This window comes from Asterias rubens, chromosome 22, assembly GCF_902459465.1.
Source record: "Asterias rubens chromosome 22, eAstRub1.3, whole genome shotgun sequence".
NCBI lineage: Eukaryota > Metazoa > Echinodermata > Asteroidea > Forcipulatida > Asteriidae > Asterias > Asterias rubens.
This window is the reverse complement of record NC_047083.1, coordinates 3,310,375-3,336,093: the sequence shown is the minus strand read 5'-3', so window position 1 is coordinate 3,336,093 and position 25,719 is coordinate 3,310,375. Positions and strand designations below refer to the sequence as shown.

Below are 25,719 nucleotides of genomic sequence, written 5' to 3'. Positions count from 1 at the left end.
TTTTGACTATCGGTAGAAAAAGCCACGCGGCGAGTTTAAGCGTAAAATGGTTCTAAACCGGTATCTACGATGTATATTTGGCCAAAAAGGGGCAATATAGTTCAAATATTAAAATTATCATGTAGCCCATGTTTAAAGGGAAGGTACATGTTTGGTACTTACTCAAAACAAATACATGTATTAACTTAAAAATTGACTTGGTAACGATCATTGGAAGGCTGTTGATAGAATAAAACATTGTGGGAAATTACTCCCTCTGAAGTAACGTAGAAAAGACTTATTCCTATCTGAAAGCACACAAACTCATGTTTTTTTTTCTTTCATCATTTTCCCGATGACCAATTGAGCCCAAATTTTCACAGGTTTGTTATTTTATGCTGGTGATGGGATACATGAAATGAGAACACTGGTCTTTGACAATTACCAAACGTACACAGTGCCTTATAGCGAGACCAAAATAGAAGGAAGGAATGTGATGAATCAAACGAACCCTAAAATGCGCTCACGGTCATCTTTAGAAATGTTTAAAGACGTTTGTCGCCAAAAAGCTTCTCTCGAAGAACACGCATGCGTGAATGAGCCTCGTCCCAATCAATGTACCCACATTCAAGATGTCGCCGGCCAGCTTCTGCTACTTTAAAGGCACTTCTACCATGTAGGACACGAGTGTTGTGGAAAGTAGCTATCTGACCTGTTAATTAAAAGAAAACAAAAATACAATCAATAATAATACGGTAACGAGGGGCTTTTGAGATGCTAGTTGGCAGCAAACATACCGGGTAAATTCATTGCTCTCGGGATTATGTGCGTCCTCTCTGAACTAAATCGACAATGAACATTACCCGGTAAGTCTGCCGCCACCTAGCATTCCGAAGTTTATGTTGCAAAGAGAGCTAGCAAAAACAATTATTCTCTTGCATTTGCTGCCATTGTAAATGAAGCGTGCACGAGTGAACGGCTATCATTGGCTGAGAGTTGCGCGCAGCTCGTACCATGCGCTTTACGTCATCACAGCATGCGGTCAATGACGTCATGTGCGCAATCATAGCACTTCGCACTGAGGAAATCACAACGCAACGAAGGTCCGACACTAAGGTCCGACATGCGTGCGCGTATCTTGGCGCGCGCGGCAGAGTTGTGCAGAAAGCATGGAGAGCTCCACGTGTTCTTGCTCACACGTGCGTCGTGGGCGGCGCCTACTGGATCGGTCTATTAAACGCGCTATACAAATGCACGAGAAGTACAGTCAGCAACACGATATTATAAACGCGTGCACTTCTGAGATGTTGGCTTTCTGGGAAAGTTGACTGCCGAGATAGGCAAAGTGCACCACGTTTTTAAGTTCTTGTCCACCAATGAGGATTTTAGGAGCAGGTGGGAGTTGACCAGGAGCAGGTTAATGAAGTACCTTAGTTTGTTTACATGACAGGGATGGCCGCTGCATCAAGATCAGCAGCGGATAGAGATGGTTGGCGTAGACTTGTAATGGACACCGCAGCGCAATTTGCGCCACCGGTCTGACGATATTAGAGCTTTTCTCGAAACCATGGATCTTTTGGTTTCATCAGTTATTTCGAAACGTGCACTTTCCTTTACGGGGCTTCTAGACTTGATTCAAGTCATCCTTCTCGTGCGGTGTGAAACGTCCTGCATTACTAGCAAACAAGCCGTCAAAGAGTGCGGACCAGGTTGGAGAATGCATGCATAAGACAATAAGGAATCAAGGAATCTTCGATCAAGTTCCATCTCTCTCCTCATTGAACCCAAGTCTGGACCTTCATGGGGTGACATGTCTTTTTCTTCAGCCGCGCCACGCATCTGGAACTCTCTACCACTTAATCTTCGATCTTGTCTTTGTACTGAAAAATTCAAGTCTCTTCTCAAAACATCTTATTTAAAGGATTAATTTTGTTGTGTCTGTTTTTCTTTGTGTTATGTTTTTTTTTTTTTTTTTTTTTTTTTTTTTTTACTGCGCATTGAACACCCAGCAGGGTGGATATGTGCGCATTACACGTCTTATTATTATTATTATTATTATTATTATATTATTTAGTAATAGTTTTCTAGCTATGGCATGGCACGGGATTGGGGTTTGGGTCAAGTCTACGGGGCTTCTCATCGTTACTCTTCCTGCTTGTATACCCACCTACCTGCAATGAGCCGGTGTTGAACGAGATTTTCTGGTCGATACATGACTTGATTGAAAATCTTGATAGCGTTGTACATCTCAGTCACCTTCTCCACTGGTAGAGTCATAGAGGGCGCCCTCGCCTGGTCATTGTAAGTGATGCGATGAAATTCATCAGATTTGGTGTACCTCGAATAAAACATTATAAACGAATGGAACAAGAAGTATTCTAATACGGAAAAAAGGCGGCGCTCTGCATGCTCGGAAAATTTGTATAGGATTTTTTTAATTTAATCGCAAATTAATGTACATAAAAGGTACCGATAGCTTTATTTAAACCCATAATGAGACACGGTATACTGTTGTATTGTAAAAGATCAGTATCCTCAAATTGTTGTATCCCAACATGCATAAAACAACACGCCTATGAACATTAAAGGAACACGTTGCCTTGGATCGGTCGAGTTGGTCTTTCGTTGCCTTGGATCGGTCGAGTTGGTCTTTGAGAAGCGTTTTCAACCGTTTGTTATAAAATGCATATGGTTAGAAAGATGTTTTAAAAGTAGAATACAATGATCAACACAAATATGTCTCGAAATTGCGTGGTTTTCCTTTTACTTTGCGAACTGACACGGTCGGCCATTTATGGGACTCCCATAAATGGCCGACCGTGTTAGTCGACGAGATAACAGGAAAACGGTGCAATTTCGAGGCATGTTTGTGTGGATCATTGTATTCTACTTTTAAAATATCTTTCTAATCATTATGCATTTTAAAACAAACGGTTGAAAACGCTTTTCTGAGACCAACTCGACTGATTTAAGGCATGCAATGTGTTCCTTTAATTTAAGCACAATGTTTGTCATCAAAGTTGCAAGAAAATAGTTTAGTGCAGAAATGTGTTTTTTCAAAAACTCGTTGAACAGTATTGCGACTCATTATTAGCTAGCAAAGAAATTTTGTCAAGCATTATTTTCTGCCCTACATCTTTGTTAATCTTGGCCTAGTGAGGTATCTGAGTTGTGTCTAATTAATGGGGGACTTTTAAGACGCTAGGTGGCAGCAAACTTACCAGGTAAATCAGTTGTTCTCGGTATACGTGCGCGTGCGCAGAACTACGAAAACATGTTTTTTTACCTGGTAAAGTCTGCTGCCACCTGGCGTTCAAAAGTCTCACATTGCCAATGCTAGAGTCCCCTCCCCCTCGCACTGAGTTCTCAACATCTCTAGGTTAAGAGTACATGTAGCGATATTAACATACTCAATTATTGGTCGATCGGTTTTTACATGGTACGCTCGACAATCATCACCAACATCCCGAAAGTTGACATTCTGCGTCGTGAGGAGTTTGTAAGCATCCGGGAACTCTGTTCTGATTTGCTCTGCAACGTTCAGTCCGTCCACAAATTGGTTTTCTCCACCATGGCCGTTTACCTGGACAATGCAGTGCAGCATTTGAATCTATGGTCAAGTATCAGCTGGGGTTAGTACATTAATGTCCAGGATAGCTAATGATTAATTTATTGTTGCGACTATCGTACCATTGCCTTAAGTTTGATTTTTGAGACATGTGGGTGCGTTCGTTTAGCTTCCCTGGGTCGACCCCGCTGTTCTCACTCGGGTGAGCCCCTAACAGGAGCTAATCAAACGACCACACTCGCCCTCTCGCGGTGACGGCATGCACATCAGGTCACCCCCAAGTGACCCACTCCACAAGCGGGGCACTGGGGGCTGACCCGGCCGGATGAGCCCCGTCAAAGCTATTTGAACATACCGGGGCAGACCGGGGGCGACCCAGGGAAGCTAAACGAACGCACCCAATGAAAGCTAGTTGTCAATTGCGAAGAAAAAAAAAATTGTGAATTTTTTCAAACCTTCGCCCGGCCGTGCATAGGGAGCTTTCGATTCAGAACGGCAGGCGAATCGAGGGGACGGTCACGGAGTTAAAAAAAAAATTATCGGCGCATGCGTGGAACTATAAACATGTAACCGTCCTGCGAAGAGGTGTGAGGATGGTCTCTTGGTGAAATAACGTTCTGTCTGTAAATGAAGCACGACCGAGTGGTGTCTAATACACGTTTTTATAGTTGTTACACACTGCACTAAACCGTAATCCAGTGGCCGTGTCACCGTCCGGTCCACAACTAGCCTGAACATCTGAAGTCACACTTCGAGGCTCGTGAATATATAACGCCAGAGACCGGCATCAAAACCTGACGTGTGTTTTAACCTTTGACCCCATTAATTTCACATAGAGATACCCGTAGTCAAATTCTATTAATAATAATGGGTGCACGTTTATCCAATATCATTGTATCCAATGAAATCACTGGATCTGACAGTCTAGTCCACTGCTAGTAATCGAAACAGCTAACAATAAAGGTCGGGAGGGAGAGCGCCCGGACCTCCGCGTTCGGTAACATTCCGTCTTGTAGCCCTACCGTCCCGAATCGAAAGCTCCTTAATATTAATTTGAAAACAAAATATCAGCGGCGTGTATAAGTGTACGCTGCTCTGACGCATACTCTCACGCGTCCGTATAATCATGACTGTGTTTTCAAAATTTCCTGATAAAAAAGGCAGATTTTTTAAATAATTTATTGCAACCTTTTTATACAAAAAAAATAACTCACCCCTGGCGTGTAATGGTAGTACGGCAGATCTGTGTGTAATCCGAGAGCAATGTTTGTGAAGGCAAGGTTACTCGCATCATGTTTACTGGACACTTGAAACTGCTTACTGAAATTACAAAGAATTATCAATACAGTATTCAATGAATTAACCATGTGATTGTGGGGATTGGGGTGGGTTTGTTTAAATTATTGTCACAAGAGACAACTAACAGGATCACTTCAATTTTGTGTATGAGTAATTTTTTCTTCGAAATCCAAAGATCGTCCTATAAACACAACACAAATACCCCCAAAATGGGGGGGGGGGGGGGGTTGGGGGGGGGGGGGTACACATACTAAATCGATGACAGATTGAGCTCAAATCTTAACAGGTTTGTTATTGTACATGTATGTGTATGTTGAGATACAGCAAGTGAGAAGACTGGTATTTGACACAAGTTACCAATAGTGTCCAGTGTCTTGAAAAAAATCAACAATGATTAAACGTATTTTGAAGGAATAAAAGCACATTTCGACGGATTGAGGGAAAGAAGCGTGTTTTGAGGGATTGAAAACGTATCTTGAGGGAACATAGAGAGCCAAGTGTGAATCTCAATGGATCTCACCCATAAATGGTTGTTTTCAGATAAGCCACTTTTTCTGCTAGTTGTTCACCAGCTCCCGTCTCTAGTGGTGCGTCATTTACGATTGCTAGACCCTTCGTAGTCAATACGTTGAGCCAGTTGTACAACTCCTCGTCATCCTGAATCAGTTTCTTGAAGGCGAAGGTGGGTATATTGCGGTTTAGCTCCCCTCCCCACCTCTGCAGCTCAGGACTACTCACCACGTCTTTCTCGGACTCCGAGAACCGCTGGCGATTTAGCCACTCGGCGCTGAACTCACTGCGGTGCCCATCGGGCCAGATGACCCTCAAGACTCTGCCATCGTCGATTAGCTCCTCGCTTGATGGTATCGCGTCTGGATCCAAGTCGGCCACTTTAGAAGTCCTTTGCCAGGACGATGGGTGGTAACACTGAGAGCATCGGCAGTTATCCCTCAACCAGACGTATGGGTATCTACCCTCATACCCGCTGTCTACTCCCATCCGGTACCATCGGGCTGAATCGTCCCTCGTCAAGCTTACAAAACACGGAGTCTTCATTTTCCGTAAGGTGTCTGATTATTTTGTGCTATACCTGAAGTGAATATGATGTGTGACATGCAGTATACGGTGTATGATAAAGCAAGTTCAATGCATGTTTCATTTATGTTATTTTCCCCGAGCAATCACATGGCTGATTTGTAACAGCCCCCCCCCCCCGGGTGATCAAACATCATACCTTTGTTTTAACCATTGTACAAAGTGCATTCTGATCAATAGAGCTACAAAATAATAATGCGCAATTTAAATTGATTCCTTTGAACTATTTTTGAATACTTCTAAACTCCAGATAATTTAATTATTGATCGATAATTGCCTTGAAAAGTAGTGGTGCAAACTGCACTTTGTATCATAAACCATGGTTTAATGCACGGACACTCTGATTGCTTATCTTACGTTCGATTTTGACCATTATTTACGATTTCAAATCGTCACGTATCCATAATCTGAATTAGTAGTCTATACTTGAAATTTCACTGTTTTCTATTAAAAATAGAGCGCCGATCATATTGACCTTTGACTCGATCTAGTTGAATAGTCATCTTCAATTCGTCACGTGATATGAATATTGCATACATTAAAAGTCATTTACATAGTCTGGCCACGCCTTCAATTTGCAAAATGTCCAAGACCTTGGTGAGCACAGACTCTAGACATAGTGAGATCTAAATCAGAGAAACAGAGCGCCCGCTAGCGTTCGTTCATTACAAGCGTGTACAGCTTTTGCCGTGCATAATCGGAACGTTGGTTGTGTGTGACCGCGCAACACCAATGGTCTTGGAACCAAGACGATGGTTTGACTCGCAGTGTAACCAGACAATGCCGCAGCATAATTAAAGCCTGAACCAGTACTTAATAACAATATTGATAAATAGCCTCCCCAAATAGTGGTCTGCTAGTTGAAACGTTTGCATAATAACAAAAACCGGAATACATTAAGAGACTACAAAGGTACATGAAATAAATACAATTTTGAGCAAGTTAAAAAAAAAAAAAAAAACATTAGACGGGGTACACTCCAAAGGGCAACAAACAAACAAACACGTCCATGTAGTTGACGTGGCTAGGGTGGATGACAGTCAGTGATCTGCATCAACATTTAGGCCAGCCTTTTTTTTCTAAATAGGTCGTCCTATCATGCCCCCCCCCCCTTTACTCTTAAAGTACGATGGCTCCACATACATTGCGTAGGACTAATTTTATGTTGTTTTAATCTGGCGCCCGGGATGTCAACATTGATTTTGTTTCGTGACTTTACTTAAAACTGTTGTTGGTGCACGTGCTGGTGCACTTCAAATAGTGAAACGTGTTTTTGAAAGTGTCATTTGCCATATTATATAAACCTCTCGAAAAGATAATTGATTGTTTTGTTATAACAGAGTCATGCGTCACCTGTAATTGTTCGCCACGTAAACTCTGGTGGCAGTGCACATCTGTGTTCCAAATAATTATCTCAAAATATCCACTTGGAATGAGTTATTTTCGAAATGTCAAAAATGCACTCTAGGAGTGTTTTTTTCTTTTTTTTTTTTGCGACCGAACCAGAAACTTTGGTTATCGGTTGGGCGTGTTCGCGCGTTAGGTTGAACGCGGTGACAATGCGGTTCAGACCAACCGGTAACCGACTCGTTAGTGGTTAGGCTTTGGTTGGGGTCGCCAAAACGCACTCCAAACGTGGTCACTATAGACCAGCATGCACCTCATCCCACACCTAACGTGCGAGTACTGAGTATTTTGCGAAAAGGTCTATGGGGGCGGGGGGGGGGGAAGTTTGCTTCGTTGAATTGCCACACCAACCATTGGTCTTTGCCATGTCAATTGAATTACGGCTTGCGGGCAGCGTCACACCCTTGGTTGGGTCACATAATAATAATATGGCAACAAATACACCGTTTCAACTTCAACTTTCAACTTCAACAAACGTTGGCAACGACAGGAGGAACACACTCCGGCACGACCCAATGACATGTTACATGCGTCTTTGAATAATATTAAGTGATAGGTTCTGTTTTTAACGCACTAAACAAAAACTTAGACCTGATTGCATTTGTGCACAAATGCAGAGCTGTTTCGTTAATAACATTTTCGAATTTCTCATCTGAAATTGACATTTTAATAAACAAAGCAGTTATGACCAATCCTGGCTACTTAACAAAATAATTTAGATTATACCATGTACAGTTAGCAATTAATGAGTTAAAGGTGCAACAAATGAAAAATATCGTAAGAAATCATGTGATGACGTCATTATAACGTCATCACATAATTCACAAGAACTTGCCAATGTCTAACAACCTACCAAGTTTCAACAAAGTCGCATTATCACTCCGGGAGTTATACGACTTCAAAAAGTGCACCTTTAATACCGCGTCACGTGACTCCCGATGACGTTATTGATCTGAAACTTAACACATATGATGCCTGCCAGACAGTAAACGTGTGTGTACAATTTAAAGTGATTTAAAGTGAAAGTCCATTTTGAAGAAATTTCAACCTGCCACTAGAGGGCGCTGTTGCAATTTATGACGTCATCAAACTTTTTTTGAACTGCCCACCCTCGCTAGACACTTACGTCCAAAGCAACTTCGTAAGTGTTACCACTTTTGAGTTACAGGGCACTACCGTTTTTGGCCAGTTTCGACCGGAAGTAGAGGTCATGTGAGGTCACGCACATGAAATAAAATGAAGACCCAATTAATCCCTACCCAGTCCCGTTAACAGAAAGCTACGGTCTCTTGTCGTTGATTTGATATAGATTTTCAAAGATTTAAATAAAACACCTTTAAGATGACGTCACGTGACCGGTGATAAACGTCATCATGACGAGTTTCTTTTAGGACCCTCCTTGCACCAATGCACTTCATCACTGAAAGTTTCATTGCAATTGCTCTTTAATTTTAGGAACCATGCAAAAAAATGCGAGTACTGAATAATCTTGAAACAACCAAATAAAACCGAACAAAAACAATAGCTGTTTCGCTGCGCTGCGCTACGAAACAGCTAGCGCTACGAAACAGCTAAAAATGGACTGTAAAAGTCACATGCGTAATCGAACTTTCAGGACCAAGTGTGCGATTATGTTTCTTCTTGTAGTTGTGCATTGTCGCATGGTGGCGCTGTACACATCTACCGCCACCCACAGCTCTGCCGCCGCAATCAACAGCAGTAGCTCTAAACATCTGACGTCAGTGAAGTTGTGAGATATAAATGAAAGACAACAAACTCCTTGTCACCACGAAGTTGTGTGCTTTCAGATGCTTGATTTCGAGACCTCAAATTCTAAATTTGAGGTCTCGAAATCAAATTCGTGGAAAATTACCTCTTTCTCGAAAACGACGTCACTTCAGAGGAAGCCGTTTCTCACAATGTTTTATACTAACAACAGCTCCACATTGCTTGTTACCAAAAGTTTATATGCTAACAAATATTTTGGGTTATTACCAACAGTGTCCACTGCCTTTAAAGCTAAATTTCCACACGATCTAGTTTATTTGTAAACAATCCCCATTTACATTTTCTTTAGAATTGAAACAATCGAACGGTTAAATCATCAACTCAAAATAACCCCTTAACACTTTTGTCCTTGGAATATATCTTGCTATTATCTTTGGTTCAGAGGTTTCATGGTATCACTAAACCATATCTCCATAAATAAATATGCAAATCACCGTGATACTGGTTTAAAATTGTTTTTATTGACTTACTGAGGACATAGCTTAGCGTACAATGTTTAGAATAACAGATTCGATAGAATACCATGGGTTTGGTGGGATTACATGAACTGCGCACAAGAAATGCATTCATTTTAACAAAAAGGATAATGGTATTCGCTTAAAGGCAGTGGACACTATTGGTAATCACTCAAAATAGTTATTAGCATAAAACCTTTCTTGGTGACCAGTAATGGGGAGAGGTTGATGGTGTAAAACATTGTGAGAAATGGCTCCCTCCGAAGTGCCATAGTTTTCGAGAAAGAAGTACTTTTCCACGAATTTGATTTCGAGACCTCAGACTTAGAAATTTGAGGTTTCGAAATCAACCATCTAAATGCACACAATTTCGTGTGACAAGGGTGTGTTTCTCTTTCATTAATATCTCGCAACTTCGATGACCGATTGAGCCCAAATTTTCGCAGGTTCGTTGTTTTATGCATTATGTTGATATACACCAAATAAAGACTAGACTTGGACAATTACCAATAGTGTCCACTGTCTTTAACAAAAAGGATAATGGCATTCACTTAAAGGGGGGGTACAGAATTGGTAAGAAAAAACCTCGTAAAAAATTCCTAAGATCACAGATTTACATAATACTTACACGGTCTAATGATAATGATAGTAGAAAACATCCCTTGAAATATTTCCGTCCATAATGCCATATTTGATGAGAAAGAAAGAAAAGTAATTTTCCGATCGGACTTTATCGCTCCGGTAGCGTTTTATTAATTTTTTGAATCAATTTCGTAGATACTGCCCTCACACGACCAATAATAGTTATTTTGTTTTCTCAATTCGGCACGCGTAAATAATTCGCGAACGGTCGGTTACTGGTTCGCAGCAAACGTCGTTCTCAAGGATGATCGATCTCGCCGCGCAAAGCGCACCAAATTAACCCTCCGTGGAGATGAGCCAAGCATACGAGGTTGTAGTGTTATTCACGTCGATGAGTTGGCCACGTTGCTGCTCTAGACACACGCACGAACACACACACGTAAGCTAAGTCATGCCTGAGACCAGCACTATGGCCAGTTCAAGCCCAATGAAGTGAGTATTTTGTTTAATTTAGAATCCAACAAACTTGTCATTTCATCATCTGATTTTTTTTTTTTTTTTTCAATAAGAAAATCTTCACCGTCAAATCGGAAAATCTTCGTGTGGCATTCCAACGATACCACTAATAATAGTATCGTTGGTCACAGTTTAGCTACGTCAAAAGCACTCTGAAATCTCTGTGAACTCATGATTTTGACAGTTTTACGAAATTATTTCTCTTTCACCTTGTTAAAATTTTAGGGCCTTGAAAAAAAAGCCAGGCAAAAACTGAGACTGGCCTCTGTCTCTGTGAATTTGTTCAGTCAGTCACTGAAAATAAGCTATTTTTTTATTCCTACATTTTACTTAGTCCTAGTGGTGGCAGTGCATCTAGATAGGCCTACTCTACCATGCTGTTTCAACACCTGTGGATAAGGAGTTCCATGAACAACAAACCCTTCCCTCTGTTTTAATTAAAATGTAAGTTATCAGATTTGTGTTAGACTTTCCAAGATAAGTAATGTTTGTATCAAAAAAACAAGTTGTGATAAACATTTTCTCTATCAAATGGATGAAACCAGGAATGTTTTTTAATTGGTTATCGAGGGTGGTTCATCAAACACAAGTCAAACTCAAAGGTGTTGATTTATTTTAAAAGGTTATGTGATGGTTGAGGTGAAAGCTCAATCACAAAAGGAAAACAAAAGATAGTTATGTGGCAGAGTAAATGCAGTTTATTTGCAAGGCATCTAACATGACAAGACGAGACTATAAAAAAAGTTTTTTAAAGAAATTTATTGGTGTGGCTTTCTCTTTTTCAGCAACCCTGTGGGAACTACCAACGGTTAAGATGAATTCTTTGAAGACAGTGACTCGATTTCCTCTGGATTGTAAGTTCAGTATGCTTCTCTGTTTTTGCATTGCAAAGATTATAAAATTGACTAATAAATTAATCTTTGCAATTTTTAAAATAGTTTTATTTCTTCCTAAAGTGGCCACCTAAAAACAAAAAATGGCTGACATTTTTTAGTTGAAATTAATCTTGACCTTTTTCTAACAGCCATCCTGCTAGTGCTAGAGTACGTTAAACTTCCTACGAATGCGAAAGCGAAGCGACTATGGCGTGAATTTGACGTCACAACTCTGTTTTCGCTGCGAATATTTGCAAGAGTCGAGCACAGGCCAACTTCCGCGAATATTTGTTGCGAATTTGTGACGTCAACATTCGCTTCGCATTCGCATTCCCAGGAAGTATGAACCGGGCTTTACAATACTTTAGGTAGAACAATGTTTTGTGCACTTTAAACAATTTATGCATGTTGAAAGTAGCTTTTTTAGGTGAAAACAAATAAATAAAAAAGAAAACATACATGTAACTGATTTTTGTTTTGTTTTGCCGCAGTCTTATGATGAAAGATGTCACTACTTAAAGCCTTTTTAGTCAGAGTTTGTTTCAGTAATTCACCTCGAGGTACTCCAATCTGATTAAGCCTTCTTTGTTTTCTTTTTTATTGAAATTGATGTGTAAAAATGCAAGTAAATTTCAGCGTTCAGTTTTATCAGATCAGACAGTAGTTTACTTAGATTTTATGAAATTTTTGGCTCGTATCTGGGCCCAATTTCATGGCTCTGCTTACCGTAACGTAAGCAAAGAGTCAGCGCTTACTTAAGCAGGGAATTCTGCGCGTATGTCAAGCGTATTTAACAGGTTAACAGTGAATTTTTGCATGTGCACGCGTGTACTCGACGTTACTAAAATACTAGTCATTATTCGCTTACACCGCTAGCGCAAAAATTCTGCGCATGCACAGTAAGTGAAGTAATGGTGATCGCAAGCACAAAATACTGCGGTAAGCAGAGCCATGAAATTAGGCCCCGGTCATGCTTATTTTGTATTGTAAATTTGTTTGAAGAAAATTGAATCATGGTAAGTTTGGTTGGGGAGAAAAGGTTAGTTTTTTCTTTTTTCTAATGTGGCTTGGTTAAAACAACAGTTTAGTAAAATGAAAATTTATCTTATTGTTTCTATTTCCCTCCAATTTCAGGCCTAGCACTCTTGATGACCTACCGTTTTTTCAAGTTAAAGTATTGGGCGATTCCTTCACGAGGTACTTGCCGAGGAACTTAAACAGTGACTGGTTTCTTCCTGATGTTGTAACCCAGCCAGGAGCAACATATTTCTTGCAAAATCGGAAAAATTTTCCTTGAAATGTAGTGTCATAGATATGTAAATACTTCAACAAATAATGACCATAAAAAAGTTACTTGATACTTTGTAGGAAACACTGCAGCTGTTGATAGTTTTGAGAAAAGATTATTTTCGAAATGATATGGTTTGGACAATTGGTCATCAGAAAATATGTGAAGCTGAGAAACAATTTGATTCATGTATGAATCGTTCCGCTGTTGCCAGATATGTGGTTGGTAGCGCTAAACATTGATGAACTCTATGTTTATGTGAACATATTATGGTGATATTTTTAAAAATTTGGTTTGGCTGTCACATAGACAAAAACCAATCTGTGTCCCTTAATGTTATTTGTTATTTATTATAGCAAGGTACATGGACTTAGGTGTCTGATTTTTGTGTTTAAGGTACTATACAGGATTGGTAGAGCTGACAAAATAGTAGTAGTGAATGTGATGGGATCAGCTAATGCCTTTTTTCTTTTTTCTTGAGGTTTTCAGATTCAGTTTTGTCGAACATGACTTAATTTCAGAGGGAAGTTTTTCACAGAAAAGAATGTCTCTGGTATGAATTTCATTGTCAAAGCTGAAATAAAGCAACATTTTTGTATCCTTACCGATTCTGTGTAATACAAAAATGTACCTTGAAGGTAAAAAGCAATGTTCATATGATTGCTTTACAGGATTTTCATTATTAATATTTAACTTATTTTATGCAATACTAAACATTCCAAAATGTCCTAACAGTTGTATTACAAGTTGGATGTGATACTACAAAAAGCAAGAAAATAAGTATCAAGTGGAAAGTATTTTAACTTGGGTAATTAACAGGTCTCCTAATTACTTGGGTGTCCCTGCAATTACTTTTAATTGTACTGCCACAATACTTGTGTGTAAATCTTTTATATAATTGTATTTTTTCTGTTTTATATAATTGTGTGTACATGGAAATGTTGGTAACTGTGTGAGACATTCATGCTGCTGAAAGAAGAAACCGAAAACAAATAAATGTTTCCATAAAACAGGAAAAAGTGTGACAGAGTTTTCATTTTGTTGGTATTAAAAACTATTAATTTGACTACTGAACCCCCACAAGAGGTGCAAATAAATAAATAAATGAATATGTGGGATTGGGCTCGTGACGGTGATGCCTTACAAGAAAATAGTGCATCTGAAATAAGAGTATAAACCAATGAGATTTTTTTAGCATCTGAAAAATGCTGTAAAATTGTTATTTGTTGAGTGAAAAGTTAAAGTGAAAAGTTTGTGAGACCAAATGTAAGAAAAACAAAACTGTTTTCCCAGTAGCTGACTGGCAATGGGGTACAAGTTTTTCTTCACAACGAAACCACGAGACGCTAAATAGTCTGGTACCTCACTGTTTACCAAACACAGCTTTCAGATTTCTCGTAGTAAGTAGGAAGCCGCACACAATCAACTTGCCTAGCGTTTTCTTACGCAGCAGCTGATTAGTCAAGAAGGCAACGTAGTACAGTCTGACCAATCACAATCGGGCTCTCATTTTTTAGCCATGCTGGACATTTTGATTCAAACGATTACGCTGACGAAGACATATTCTGTAAAGGTTTTTGACTGTTTTGGGTTTCCTTAGGAAAAACGAACATAGTAAAATACTAGATGAATAGTGTATCTAACACTCATTAAGGAAAATTATTCTGCCCAATTTAGTTAAATATTATGAAAGTGACTTTTACGGAGACCCTTATTTCTTCTCAAAATCCGTGATGCTTTTGGTCTCATATTTCTGTATTTTTAGCACAAAAAATCGTGTTATTAATTTTCTAGGTACAATAAAACATTATCGCTTCGTTGTGTGATGTTTTTTTTCGTTACAGTGTTTAATTTTCCCGAAATGAATTTTTGAAAACGTGTCCTCCAAGCAGAAGCTCATAAGATACGCAGCGAATAGCTGTGTTTTAAATATTATAAAAACGACTTACGGAGACCCTTATTTCTGCACAAAATCCGTGATGTTTTTGGTCTCATATTTCTGTATTTTTAACACAAAAAATCGTGTTATTAATTTTCTAGGTACAATAAAACATTATCGCTTCGTTGTGTGATGTTTTTTTTTCGTTACAGTGTTTTATTTTCCCGAAATGAATTTTTGAAAACATGTTCTCCAAGCTTATTATTTATTGATAACGGTCATGCATCCGACTGACTGTACAAGGGTAACATGGTCTATACACGTACACCTACCTACACGCAGTTTGCAATACATACACATTTCCACACACACACGACGTGCAGTTGCATGGCCGTACGTGAAAGAGCTCATTATATATGCGGATGACCCTTCAGTGGCCTTTCAGTAGACGACCGCAAACGGCCGGCCACCTCCGCCCTAAAGCCTGAATGGGAATGAGTGTACCAACGGCGCTGAGACGCATGAGGGCGATATTCAAAAATCTATACAGGGAAATTTGCAAGCCTGGACCGTGCGTGGCTATTCAATGATTTCATGCAAAATGTGTAATCGGTTTTTCACTATTTTCTCGGGACCCAGATGGCTGATCGATCTCAAACTTCTACAGGTTTGTCAGTTTATGTATATGGTGGCTTACATTAAGTGCTTACACTCCCAGCAACTGTTTTGTTAGTAAAAACCAGACCTGTACCCGGCCTTTAATGAAATATTTTTCAATATGCAGATCGCTACTGGTTTAAACTTGTGTGATAGAAGTCACTGTTTAATAAGGCACGGGGAAACTGGATTTGCAGATCTCTTGAATATGATTTATTGTCAGATCGAATCTGTAAATTGGATGAACAGAGATGTTGATGATAGTTCGGCCAATTTAAGAATTACATTAAGCAAAATAATAATAGTTAAACAATAATAGTTAAACAATAATTATGAATAGCTTAAATGGAAAATAAATAAAACTAAATCCCGGTCGCCATCTTGGCGATTCACATTATCTCATGTTTACCAAAAGAACGTTGATTAAAAATACACTAAATAGCGCAAATATATGTTGATGTAAAGAAACAATAAATTCTCATGCATTCTATTGATAAAATAGGTAAGACTTGAAAGTTTAAGAAATAATGCATAAAGATGTAATAAAATAAATAAGAATCATACCTGTAAATTGGATGAACAGAGATGTTGATGATAGTTCGGCCAATTTAAGAATGACGCTAACGGCGGGAAATACAAATGAGAACGTAGGGGGCGCTACGCAAAACAGGAATTAACCAAAATTAAACGGGGGTGTTTTTTTATGAACACCTGGCCGTGACACTTGTTTTTATTGACTTACTGAGGACACAAAGCTAATGCGTATCAATGTTCAGAATTACAGCCCGACAGAAGACCCTTGGTCTGGTGGGATAATGGACATATTTAAATCAAATCTCTTTCAATGTGCAAATCAATGTGATACTGGTTTAAACTTGTTTTGTATTGACTTACCGAGGACATAACTTAGCGTATGTGTTCAGAATTACAGCTCGATAGAAGACCATCGGTTTGGTGGGATTTCATGAACTGCCAACAAGAAAAGCATTCATTTAAACAAACATTATTATAATGGAATTCACGAATATCTCCTCTAAACATTCAAATCACTACTAACAGGTTTAAACTTGTTTTTTATTGACTTCCTCATCAGTAATTACTGATGAGGGCATAGGTTATTAGCCTACAAAGTTTGGAACTATCCAGCTTCAATAGAATAACATTGGTTTGGTAAGATTTTGTGAACTGCTCACTAAAAATACATTCATTTGAACAAACAAGACAACGGAATTCACTAAATTATATCTCCTCTTGATATTCAAATCACTACAGGTTTAACCATGTAGTCCCTGCACCGCCCGAGTTTGCTGAAAACTAATATGTCAAGATTCTTGCAGTTAATTACTGGAATCGTAGTTCAAATTTTAAAAGATAGCCACAGCTTAACTTTTATGCTCAATTTGAACCTTGATATTTGTATAAAAGTACAAGTTCGCATGAGAACAATAAATCTCTCTCGTTAAACGGCTACGGTAATTTTTATGGCGAATTATTGTTTGTAAGGATAAAATGGACACATAATAGCTTTTCAAGGCTTTTATCTGACTCAATTATTACACTAAATAAATGCGAAGGCGTGAGTTTTCGACAATATTATCATGAATGATGAATAAATACAGTTTCCTTTGTGTTTACTAATGAGCGTTTTGATGGGGTAAGAGCTAAATTATTTCATCACCATTAGCTTCATTAGCTTAATAATGACTATCGAGGATTCTTTTGACGTTCCTTTTTTTCTACAAACACAAGCTAGCAAGGTTTCCTCCTACCACATACAGTATATCGATAGGCGGCTGGGCGGTCCAGTGGCTAAATGGTTAAACTTGTTATATTGACTTACTGAGGACATAGCTTAGCCTACGATGTTTAGAACTTATCAGCTTTAATTGAATACCATTGGTTTGGTGGGGTTTCATGAACTGCTAACAAGATTATAATGGAATTAACCGAATTATTTCTCTCTCAATATGCAAATCGCTACTGGTTTAAACTTGTTTTTATTGACATACTGACGACATCAAAGCTAATTTATGCGTACAATGTTTAGAATTAAAGCTCGATAGAAGACCATTGGTTTGGTGGGATTTCGTAAACTACTCATAATCAATCCATTCATTTAAACAACTATTTCAGTCATAAAAAATATCTCTCAATGTGCTAATCGCTACTGATTTAAAATAGGACAGAAATCTTATGCCTATGTTTAGAAATAAAACAACTTCAATGGAATACCCTTGATTTAGTGGGATTGTAAATGAACTGATCGCAAGAAATGCATTCATTTAAACAAACAAGGTTTTAAAGGAACACGTTGCCTTGGATCGGTCGAGTTGGTCTTTGAAAAGCGTTTGTTATAATATGCATATGGGTAGAAAGATGCTGTAAAAGTAGAATACAATGTTCCACATAAACATGCCTCGAAATTGCACGGTTTTCCTTTTACCTCGTCGACTAACACAGTCGGCCATTTATGGGAGTCAAATTTTTGACTCCCATAAATGGCCGACCGTGTTAGTTCGCACAGTAAAAGGAAAACCACGCAATTGTGAGGCAAACTTGTGTGGATCATTGTATTCTACATTTAAATTATCTTTCCAACCATATGCATTTTATAACAAACGGTTACAAACACTTTTTTATAGGCCAACTCGTCCGATCCAAGGCAACGTTTTCCTTTAATGGAATTATTTAAATCATAACAAATATACCTTAATATCTTAACTTAGTGATGACATAAAGCTACATATGCCAATGTTTAGAAATATACAGCTTCAATGGAGTACTTTTGATTTGGTGGAAATGTACATGAACTTACACATCTTCCACAGCTGCTATAAATAGTGTTTTTTTTTCTTATAATGTCGCTCTATTTTAACATTCGTTCCATATTTGTTGTACATGTATTTACTTTGCCTGGTTTGTTTCTTAATAATTTGATGGGTGATATTTTGTTTTATCTACCAGCGTTCAGTTTTGGTCTATTTGTCATTATCTTGCCATAATGTTTGTGCCAGCTCGGTGTTTAATGATTTTAATTTAATGTGGTGTTTTGTACTTTTACATGTTATTATCTACATTTTTAAAATTCATGCTTTTATTTTTTGTATTTTTGTAAAATGTATGTTTGTTGTTGCAGGGGTCTGGGAGGGCACATCGCTTTAATGACAGTTTTTAAAACTTTAAAGAATTTCTGTCCGAAGATTTAAAATAAACTGATCACAAGCGATGCATTCGTTTTAACAAACAAGATAATTAAATTCACCAACTTATATGTCTCTCACTTATGCAAATCGCTACAGGTTTAAACTAGTCTTTTTTGACTTACTGAGGACATAAAGTCAGTGTCTTTGTTTAGAAATATACAGCTTCAATATAATACGTTTGATTTGCTGGGATTTCATGAACTGCGAACCAGAAATGCATTCACATAAACAAACAAGATATACACAAAAACGAAATTAATGTTAACTAAAAGCTTAATTGCCATGTTGGCCGGTGGGTTCGAGTGAGTGTGTGCAGTGTCCCATAATGAAACGTGTAAATTGCACATCGAATGGCTTACTTGTGGGGAAACTGAGGATTACATCTCACCGGGGCCAAATTTCACAGAGCCGCTAAGCACAATAAATTGCTTAGCATGAAATTTCTTCCTCGGTTTTAAATAGGAAAATAGGCCTATACCAATTAAATTTCCATTTGCTGCATATTGTTTGTTACTGGTAATCAGCTGTTGTTTGGTTATCCTGAAAATCACGTGAACATTTTGTTTGGTAATCCGTTTGAATCCAGAAAGAAATTTCGAGCTTAGCAAATTGTTGTGCTTAGCAGCTCTATGAAATTGGGCCCTGTTTGTACTGGGCTCGAGGTTGGTTCCTAGCGCAGACATTGTTTGTGTGTCGGCCAACTGGTCCCAATTTTATAGAGCTGCTTAAGCACACCAACATAGTACAATAAAACGGCGCTAACCTTTGTATAACAAAACTGTGCTAACCAGAACAATAGACCAGAACAAATAGACAACCAAGTCACATCACAATTTGGGCGCTAGCTAGACTAGCTGCATGCACCTCATTTAACGCATACAGCGCGCCTACCGAGTATTTGCGATAAGGCGTATATCCGTGGGAAAGGCCGATTAAAATGGTTTAAACAAACACCCAAAACTAAAGACGCTCATCACCAAATAGCTTCTCTCGAATAATACGCATGCGTGAATACGTTTCGTCCCAGTCAAAGTAGGTGCCCTCGAGATGTCGGTTGCCGGCCTTCGTGATGGTGAAGCCACTCCGGCCATGAAGAACTCGACCGTTGTTGAAAGTTGCTATTTCACCTGGCAAAGAAAAATATGAAAACAATACTAAAAGTGGCTTTTTATCTGTAACTCAGTAGTGACGCTATACTTGCGCTGTAACATACATTATTTCCTCCATGGAAAGTGTGACTACGTTTAAATTTGCACCACGTGCTGTTACGTGCGTTACTCAACACACGGGGCCAACGGCTTTTAAGCCGTTAAAACATCCGAAGGACGAAGCAATGGTTAAAAGTGTCTTGCTCAAGGACACAAATGTCACGGCTGGGGATTCGAACCCCCACTCTGCTGATTAGAAACACAAGAGCTTGAGTCCGGTGCTCTTAACCGCTAGGCCACGACACCCCACATGCTGCTGAACAAAAAATAACTTAACCATAATTGCTTCTCGACCTCCAGGCATACATGGGGAAACTCTTAGGGGTGTGGATGGTCATGTGTTTTTTATTGTCTAATCTACGTACCTGCAGCAAGCCGATGCTGAACGAAGTTACCTGGTCGATACATGACTTGATTGAAAATCTTGATGGCCTTGTACATCTCAGTCACTTTCTCCACCGGAAGACTCATGTAGGGCGCCCTCACGTGGTCGTTGTAATTTACACACAGAAAATCACCGTACTTGTCGTGCCTGCATAACATTCATGCACGTGAGAGTTGTTTAAAAAAATATCTTGCGAAGGCTGATGACACTGAGTCGTTATACATGCCTAATGGTTTTCTCAATAGTACAATGCCCTGCGTGAGTTGATATCCTAAAATGGACAATCTCATTATCTAAGATAGTTTGTTTTGGGGACCTAACTTTGTTTTAACCCTGATCTTCATCACAAGGCTCGCATGTGTACGTCTATGGAGAATTCCCTTAAGACAGCGGATCAGTCTATGAATTCAAAAATCCAGCGGGTAATCGACCTTGCCCTGGCTGCTCATATCTTACATTAAGTTTCTGAAGCGTATCAATTCTCTCCATAACTAAATTCATGAGAAGAGGATGCCAGTTGCTCGCGGCAGTGTCAAGTCCGCTTCAGCTAGGCTCGCCAGAGTCATGCCGACCCAACTACATGTAGATTAGAAGCGACTCTAGTTGGTCGACCCAACTAAGTTTTGGTTTCACACATGAATGTTCCGAACGACCGCAACAGTCGATCAATATGTCGACTTCTATGCCTGTTTAAGCCATAATTTTTTTCAGCGCGACTCCTGGAGCGCCTGTCTAAAAACGGGTGTAAATCACGGAGGGGTTCCAATTAATTAGAACACGCTGAATGAAATAATGTACATACTCAATGACGGGTCTTCTATACTTCATGTGGTACGTTCGGTAGTCCACACCAGCATCTCTGAAATCCAGTTCGTGTGTTCTAAGGAATTTGTAAGTATCGGGAAACTCCTTCTTGACCTGGAGTGATACATTGAGACCATCTACAAACTGATTCTGACCTCCAGCGCAGTCTGCCTGCTCAATACAGTGAAGCATCTGGATCTGTAATAATCAAGACAAAAGCCAAATCGGTTAGTTAGGGATGCCTAGCCGCCTATTTAAAAAGTATTGGGCTTCAGCTGAACTTTTATTATTTGAGTGAGAAATGGCCTTAATTTTTTTTTTTACATTATTTCAGAGAGGGCAGCCCGGGCCGTTTCTTTACCAGTAGATATCCAGTGCCTTTAAGTCCTTGGAGTGTGGGTTCGAATCCCGGTCATGAAACAATATACCATGACTGCTTCTCTTTATCTATAGGGGTATAAATGGGTACCGGCGAGGATTTAGTTTGATAACGTGTGGGAAAAAAACCGCTGGAGCGCCAAAAAGGGCAGCTGGCTGCAATGGGATGTACTCCCCATGAAGCTGAGGAAGACCATCATATAGAACCGTGGTCGATTCACAACGATAGTCTTTACTTCGGACTAGTCCTAGCCAGGACTCTTTGGGAGTTATTAAAAACTTAAGGCTAGTCCTAAGTTTGGACGAGTAACTCGTCAGACTATAGTCGTATAACTCTTTGTGAAATCCACATTATTAAAGGCACCTTTTAAGTAATAATAAGCGCATTGATACTGTTATTGTAATGCGCTTTGGCCACATAGTGAGAATGACAAACAACAGACTCCCAAAATGCATCCTACTTGAACAAGTGACTGGAAACAATAGACGGGGTAGGCCTCGGTAGGCCTCGGAGCGGGGAAAATGGCATCATCATGAACAGCACCTTCTACCTGGCATATCGAAGATTGCAAGATGGGCAAGAGTGGAGAAAGAAAACTCGTGGAGACAACGTCCTGCGGGATACCGGTGCAAGAATGATTGAATGCGCTCTACAAGAACTCTAGGTATTAATTTATAAGCATAATGGTTCTCTTGTGCTTTATTTGTTTTGATATACTTACACCCGGTGTGTATTTATAATACGGTAGATCGATGTGTAGACAAAGGGATTTGGGGGTGTAGGCCAGATTACTTGCTTCATGCTTGCTAAACACTTGAAATGTATCACTGAAAACAAAAACAAACAACAATAATTTTAGACTGATTGATCGATTGATTGATAATTGATTAAATTTATCCGGATAAAACAGCACAACTTCGTGTAACCAGGGTGTTTTTTTCTTTCATTGTTATCTCGTAACTTCGACGATCAATTGAGCTCAATTTTTATCTTTTTATGCATATGTTGAGTTACACCAAGTGAGAAGACTTGTCTTTGACAATTACCAATTGTGTCCATTGTCTTTAAGCAAACGCGTTTCGTGAAATCGGCTGCAGAGATAAAAAGAGCCAATAATATATTTATAGCAACTGGGCAATCGCGGTGGTCTAGTTGCTGGGATGCCAGGGGTCTTGGGTTCGAGTCCCGCCCGAACAATGCATGTGGAGTTGTTTTCAAAGAAACTCCACAAGCATTTTGGCCGAGTGTATAGCTTTAGGGCCTTCAGAGCTTTACACACATCGGTGTATACGAAACACATTTTCTGATTAACTATTATTAATAGTGCTAAGTGGCTGTATGCAACAACACAAAATACAGAGGTCAGCATTATTATTACGATAATACAGTAACTGCCTGATGGAGCCACAAAGGAACTTGGTCGACCCCATTGCCCTATACAAGGATACATCCTCCGTGCTGTACAATACGAAAGGTTATAAAGGCAACCAGGGATGGGTCGTCAACCCCAAACAAATTAATACGTACGAGTGGTAGGCCTACGTATACCACAAGCATGTATGAAAGGGGCTACCTACAATGCAAATAGTTGCGATTAAGTAACCCTCCTCCCGACGGCCGCCAGGAGGAGGGTTACGTTATCGCAACTACAATGCAAAGTGACCTAGCCGGGGTACGGGTACACTAAACACTAGTTTGCACTGTGAGATACTCATCATGGATAAAGGCAGGCCCATTAAACTACGGTTAATACAGTTGAACTATAATAATTAAAAATGAGGTGAAAAAAAAATGGTAACATACAAATTTAGAATGTAAAATAACACAATTTGTGGGCTTTATAAAAAATAATACAATAAATTATAATTAAAAATACGTAAACAAAATAAAACTGGAAAAAAATACTCGGCCACATTAGATCAGATTTATAGTGTTTTGATAACATAGTTCTAACATCGCCTGGAAACGAGATGTTACAATTTTAGGCACATTATATACAGCCACGATACACAGAGTAAAGGATACAACGAACTCAACTTCTTACCCGTAAATTGTCGTCTTCACAAATGCTACCCTCTCAGCCAAGCTCTGGACGACACCTGTTTCCGTTGGCGCTCCACTGACAACTGCTAGCCCTTTGGTGTTCAGAACATTCAGCCAGTTGTACAACTCCTCGTCTTCATTCATCAGTTCCTCGAACTTAAAAGTCGGTATGTTCCCGTTCAATTCTCCTGCCCATGTTTGCAACTCCGGACTACTCACCACGTCTTTCTCGGACTCCGAGAACCGCTGGCGATTTAGCCACTCGGCGCTGAACTCACTGCGGTGCCCATCGGGCCAGATGACCCTCAAGACTCTGCCATCGTCGGTTAGCTCCTCGCTTGATGGTATCGCGTCTGGATCCAAGTCAGCCACTTCAGAAGACCTTTGCCAGGACGATGGGTGGTAACACTGAGAGCATCGGCAGTTATCCCTCAACCAGACGTATGGGTATCTACCCTCATACCCGCTGTCTACTCCCATCCGGTACCATCGGGCTGAATCGTCCCTCGTCACTTCGTTGAATTTTAGAGGCGACGGTTTATCCTGCTCGGTAGATTGAGTTGAATATCGAGCGGGCCTTGTAGAAAACATACAATCTCGCCCTAACCATGGTGAAAAGCGTTGCAGAAAACTAGGATATATTTGTCTTAGGCCGAGGAACTTGACTCTACCGACAACTCTCTCAGTCAAACGTTCAGCAGGGACCGTGGCTCTTCTTACAAAGTCTGTTGTGCAGCGCATCCGTAGGGCCTTACTGGCATTTATTACAGCCGAACATCGTACAGCCGAAAGGGCCATGTTTTTTGTTTTGATTCGTGGCTATAGGCTCTGTATACAGTTCCCGATTGCACGACGTACACATACATTCAATAACAATGTCGCAACCAAGGTCATCTGTAAAGGACTTGCCTACCTTTAACCCTGGAGCATAGCTATTTTTATGCACGTGTTTACAAAGGGTTAAGACCTTATGTTAAAGTTTTGTTGACATGTCAAATATGAAATCAAGAATAAAGAAATCATCACAATCACTATAAAACAGAGGGTTTGTGTGTTTTTGATGTTTTCAATAGTTGTTTTTAAAAACAAATTTTAACTCATAGATTACATTTTCTGTAAACGTTTTCAAACAACTAAGCACAGTGTAGCCCAAGTAAATAATATTGAAGAATTGTTCTTGCTTTGCAAACATAAATATAAACATATTTTCAAACCAGTACATTTTGAAAAGAAATATCAGCTGAAAAATCTGGGCAGTAAAAGTATAAAGAGATATCCAGAAATATTTTTTATGATTAATAAAAAAATAAAATAAAACGAAAATATGGGTCGGGGGTTTTGAACGGTCGGGCGGGGACGATAAACAATGTTTTGTTATGTGGCCTTAATTCAATTCAATTCAATTCAGTTCAACTTTAATGGTCTACCATCCATGGAGGAAATACTTACTATCCATAGGGCCTAGCCTATACATGCAATGCAATACACGTTAATAACACACAATCATAAATAAACTTCTGGCATGGACATAAATTAGATCGGCATACCTTTACATAATAATAATAATAATAATAATAATAATAATAATAATAATCGAAGTCTTGTATAGCGCCGGTATCCGCCAATGCAGGCGCTCATGGCGCTTGCTAAACAAATCTGCACCCTAAGTCAGCTTAGCTCTGGGTGCACTGCTGCTCGCGATATCTTATAAAAAGTTATAGTCATTATGCTTGTCAAAGGCAATTATTATTTATCCATGGACGGATGACCTTATGATCAAACATTATTTTATGTTAATTTTTATTTCAACAAGGGGAGTTTTCTATAGGCAATTGAAAGTTGCCTATTATAGTGACCTCAAAAGCTTCCAGAGGAGATACGCCCCTCAGCCCCCAAGTGCTTCGCCCCTGGAGAAATCCAGGGACCTAGAGGACGGGCTCAAGAGAGCGGGCTACTGGACCCTCGGTCCCCTGCGCAGCTCTGGCACCTGTTTCTATATTAAAGGAACACGTTGCCTTGGATCGGTCGAGTTGGTCTTTGAAAAGCGTTCTGTAACCGTTTGTTAAAAAATGCATATGGGTAGAAAGATGTTGTAAAAGTACAATACAACGATCTAGACAATATGCCTCGCAATTGCGTGGTTTTCTGTTTACCTCGTCGACTAATACGGTCGTCCATTTATCGATGGCCGATCGTGTTAGTTCGCGATGTAAATCGAAGACCGTGCAATGTTGAATGATACTTGTGTGGATCTTTAAACATCTTTCTAACCATATTATGCGTTTCATAACAAACGGTTTCAAACGCTT

At 39.4% G+C, this 25,719-nt stretch overlaps 1 protein-coding gene and 1 long non-coding RNA gene across 3 annotated transcripts; one reads left to right on the top strand and one right to left on the bottom strand.

The window, feature by feature from the left end:
• Positions 1 to 398: 398 nt before the first annotated feature.
• On the bottom strand, positions 399 to 24,394 carry LOC117305251 (gamma-butyrobetaine dioxygenase-like). Of its 2 annotated transcripts, XM_033790081.1 has the most exons (6): positions 23,898 to 24,394; positions 5,367 to 5,852; positions 4,762 to 4,867; positions 3,390 to 3,589; positions 2,151 to 2,317; positions 399 to 691 (listed from the first exon to the last, which is right to left on the bottom strand). In XM_033790081.1, the coding sequence occupies exons 1-6, from the start codon at positions 24,206 to 24,208 to the stop codon at positions 525 to 527; spliced, it is 1,437 nt and encodes a 478-aa protein (XP_033645972.1). In that variant the 5' UTR covers positions 24,209 to 24,394; the 3' UTR covers positions 399 to 524. The 2 variants fall into 2 exon arrangements, with proteins under 2 accessions (XP_033645972.1, XP_033645971.1); XM_033790080.1 differs by lacking the exons at positions 399 to 691; positions 2,151 to 2,317; positions 3,390 to 3,589; positions 4,762 to 4,867; positions 5,367 to 5,852 and adding exons at positions 18,527 to 19,718; positions 20,165 to 20,331; positions 20,987 to 21,186; positions 22,089 to 22,194 and having other exon boundaries at positions 23,412 to 24,394.
• LOC117305252 lies at positions 10,555 to 13,871 on the top strand. Its single transcript, XR_004520658.1, has 4 exons — positions 10,555 to 10,665; positions 11,024 to 11,133; positions 11,475 to 11,543; positions 12,699 to 13,871. It is a non-coding gene; the product is annotated as an uncharacterized LOC117305252 (long non-coding RNA).
• Positions 24,395 to 25,719: the final 1,325 nt, after the last annotated feature.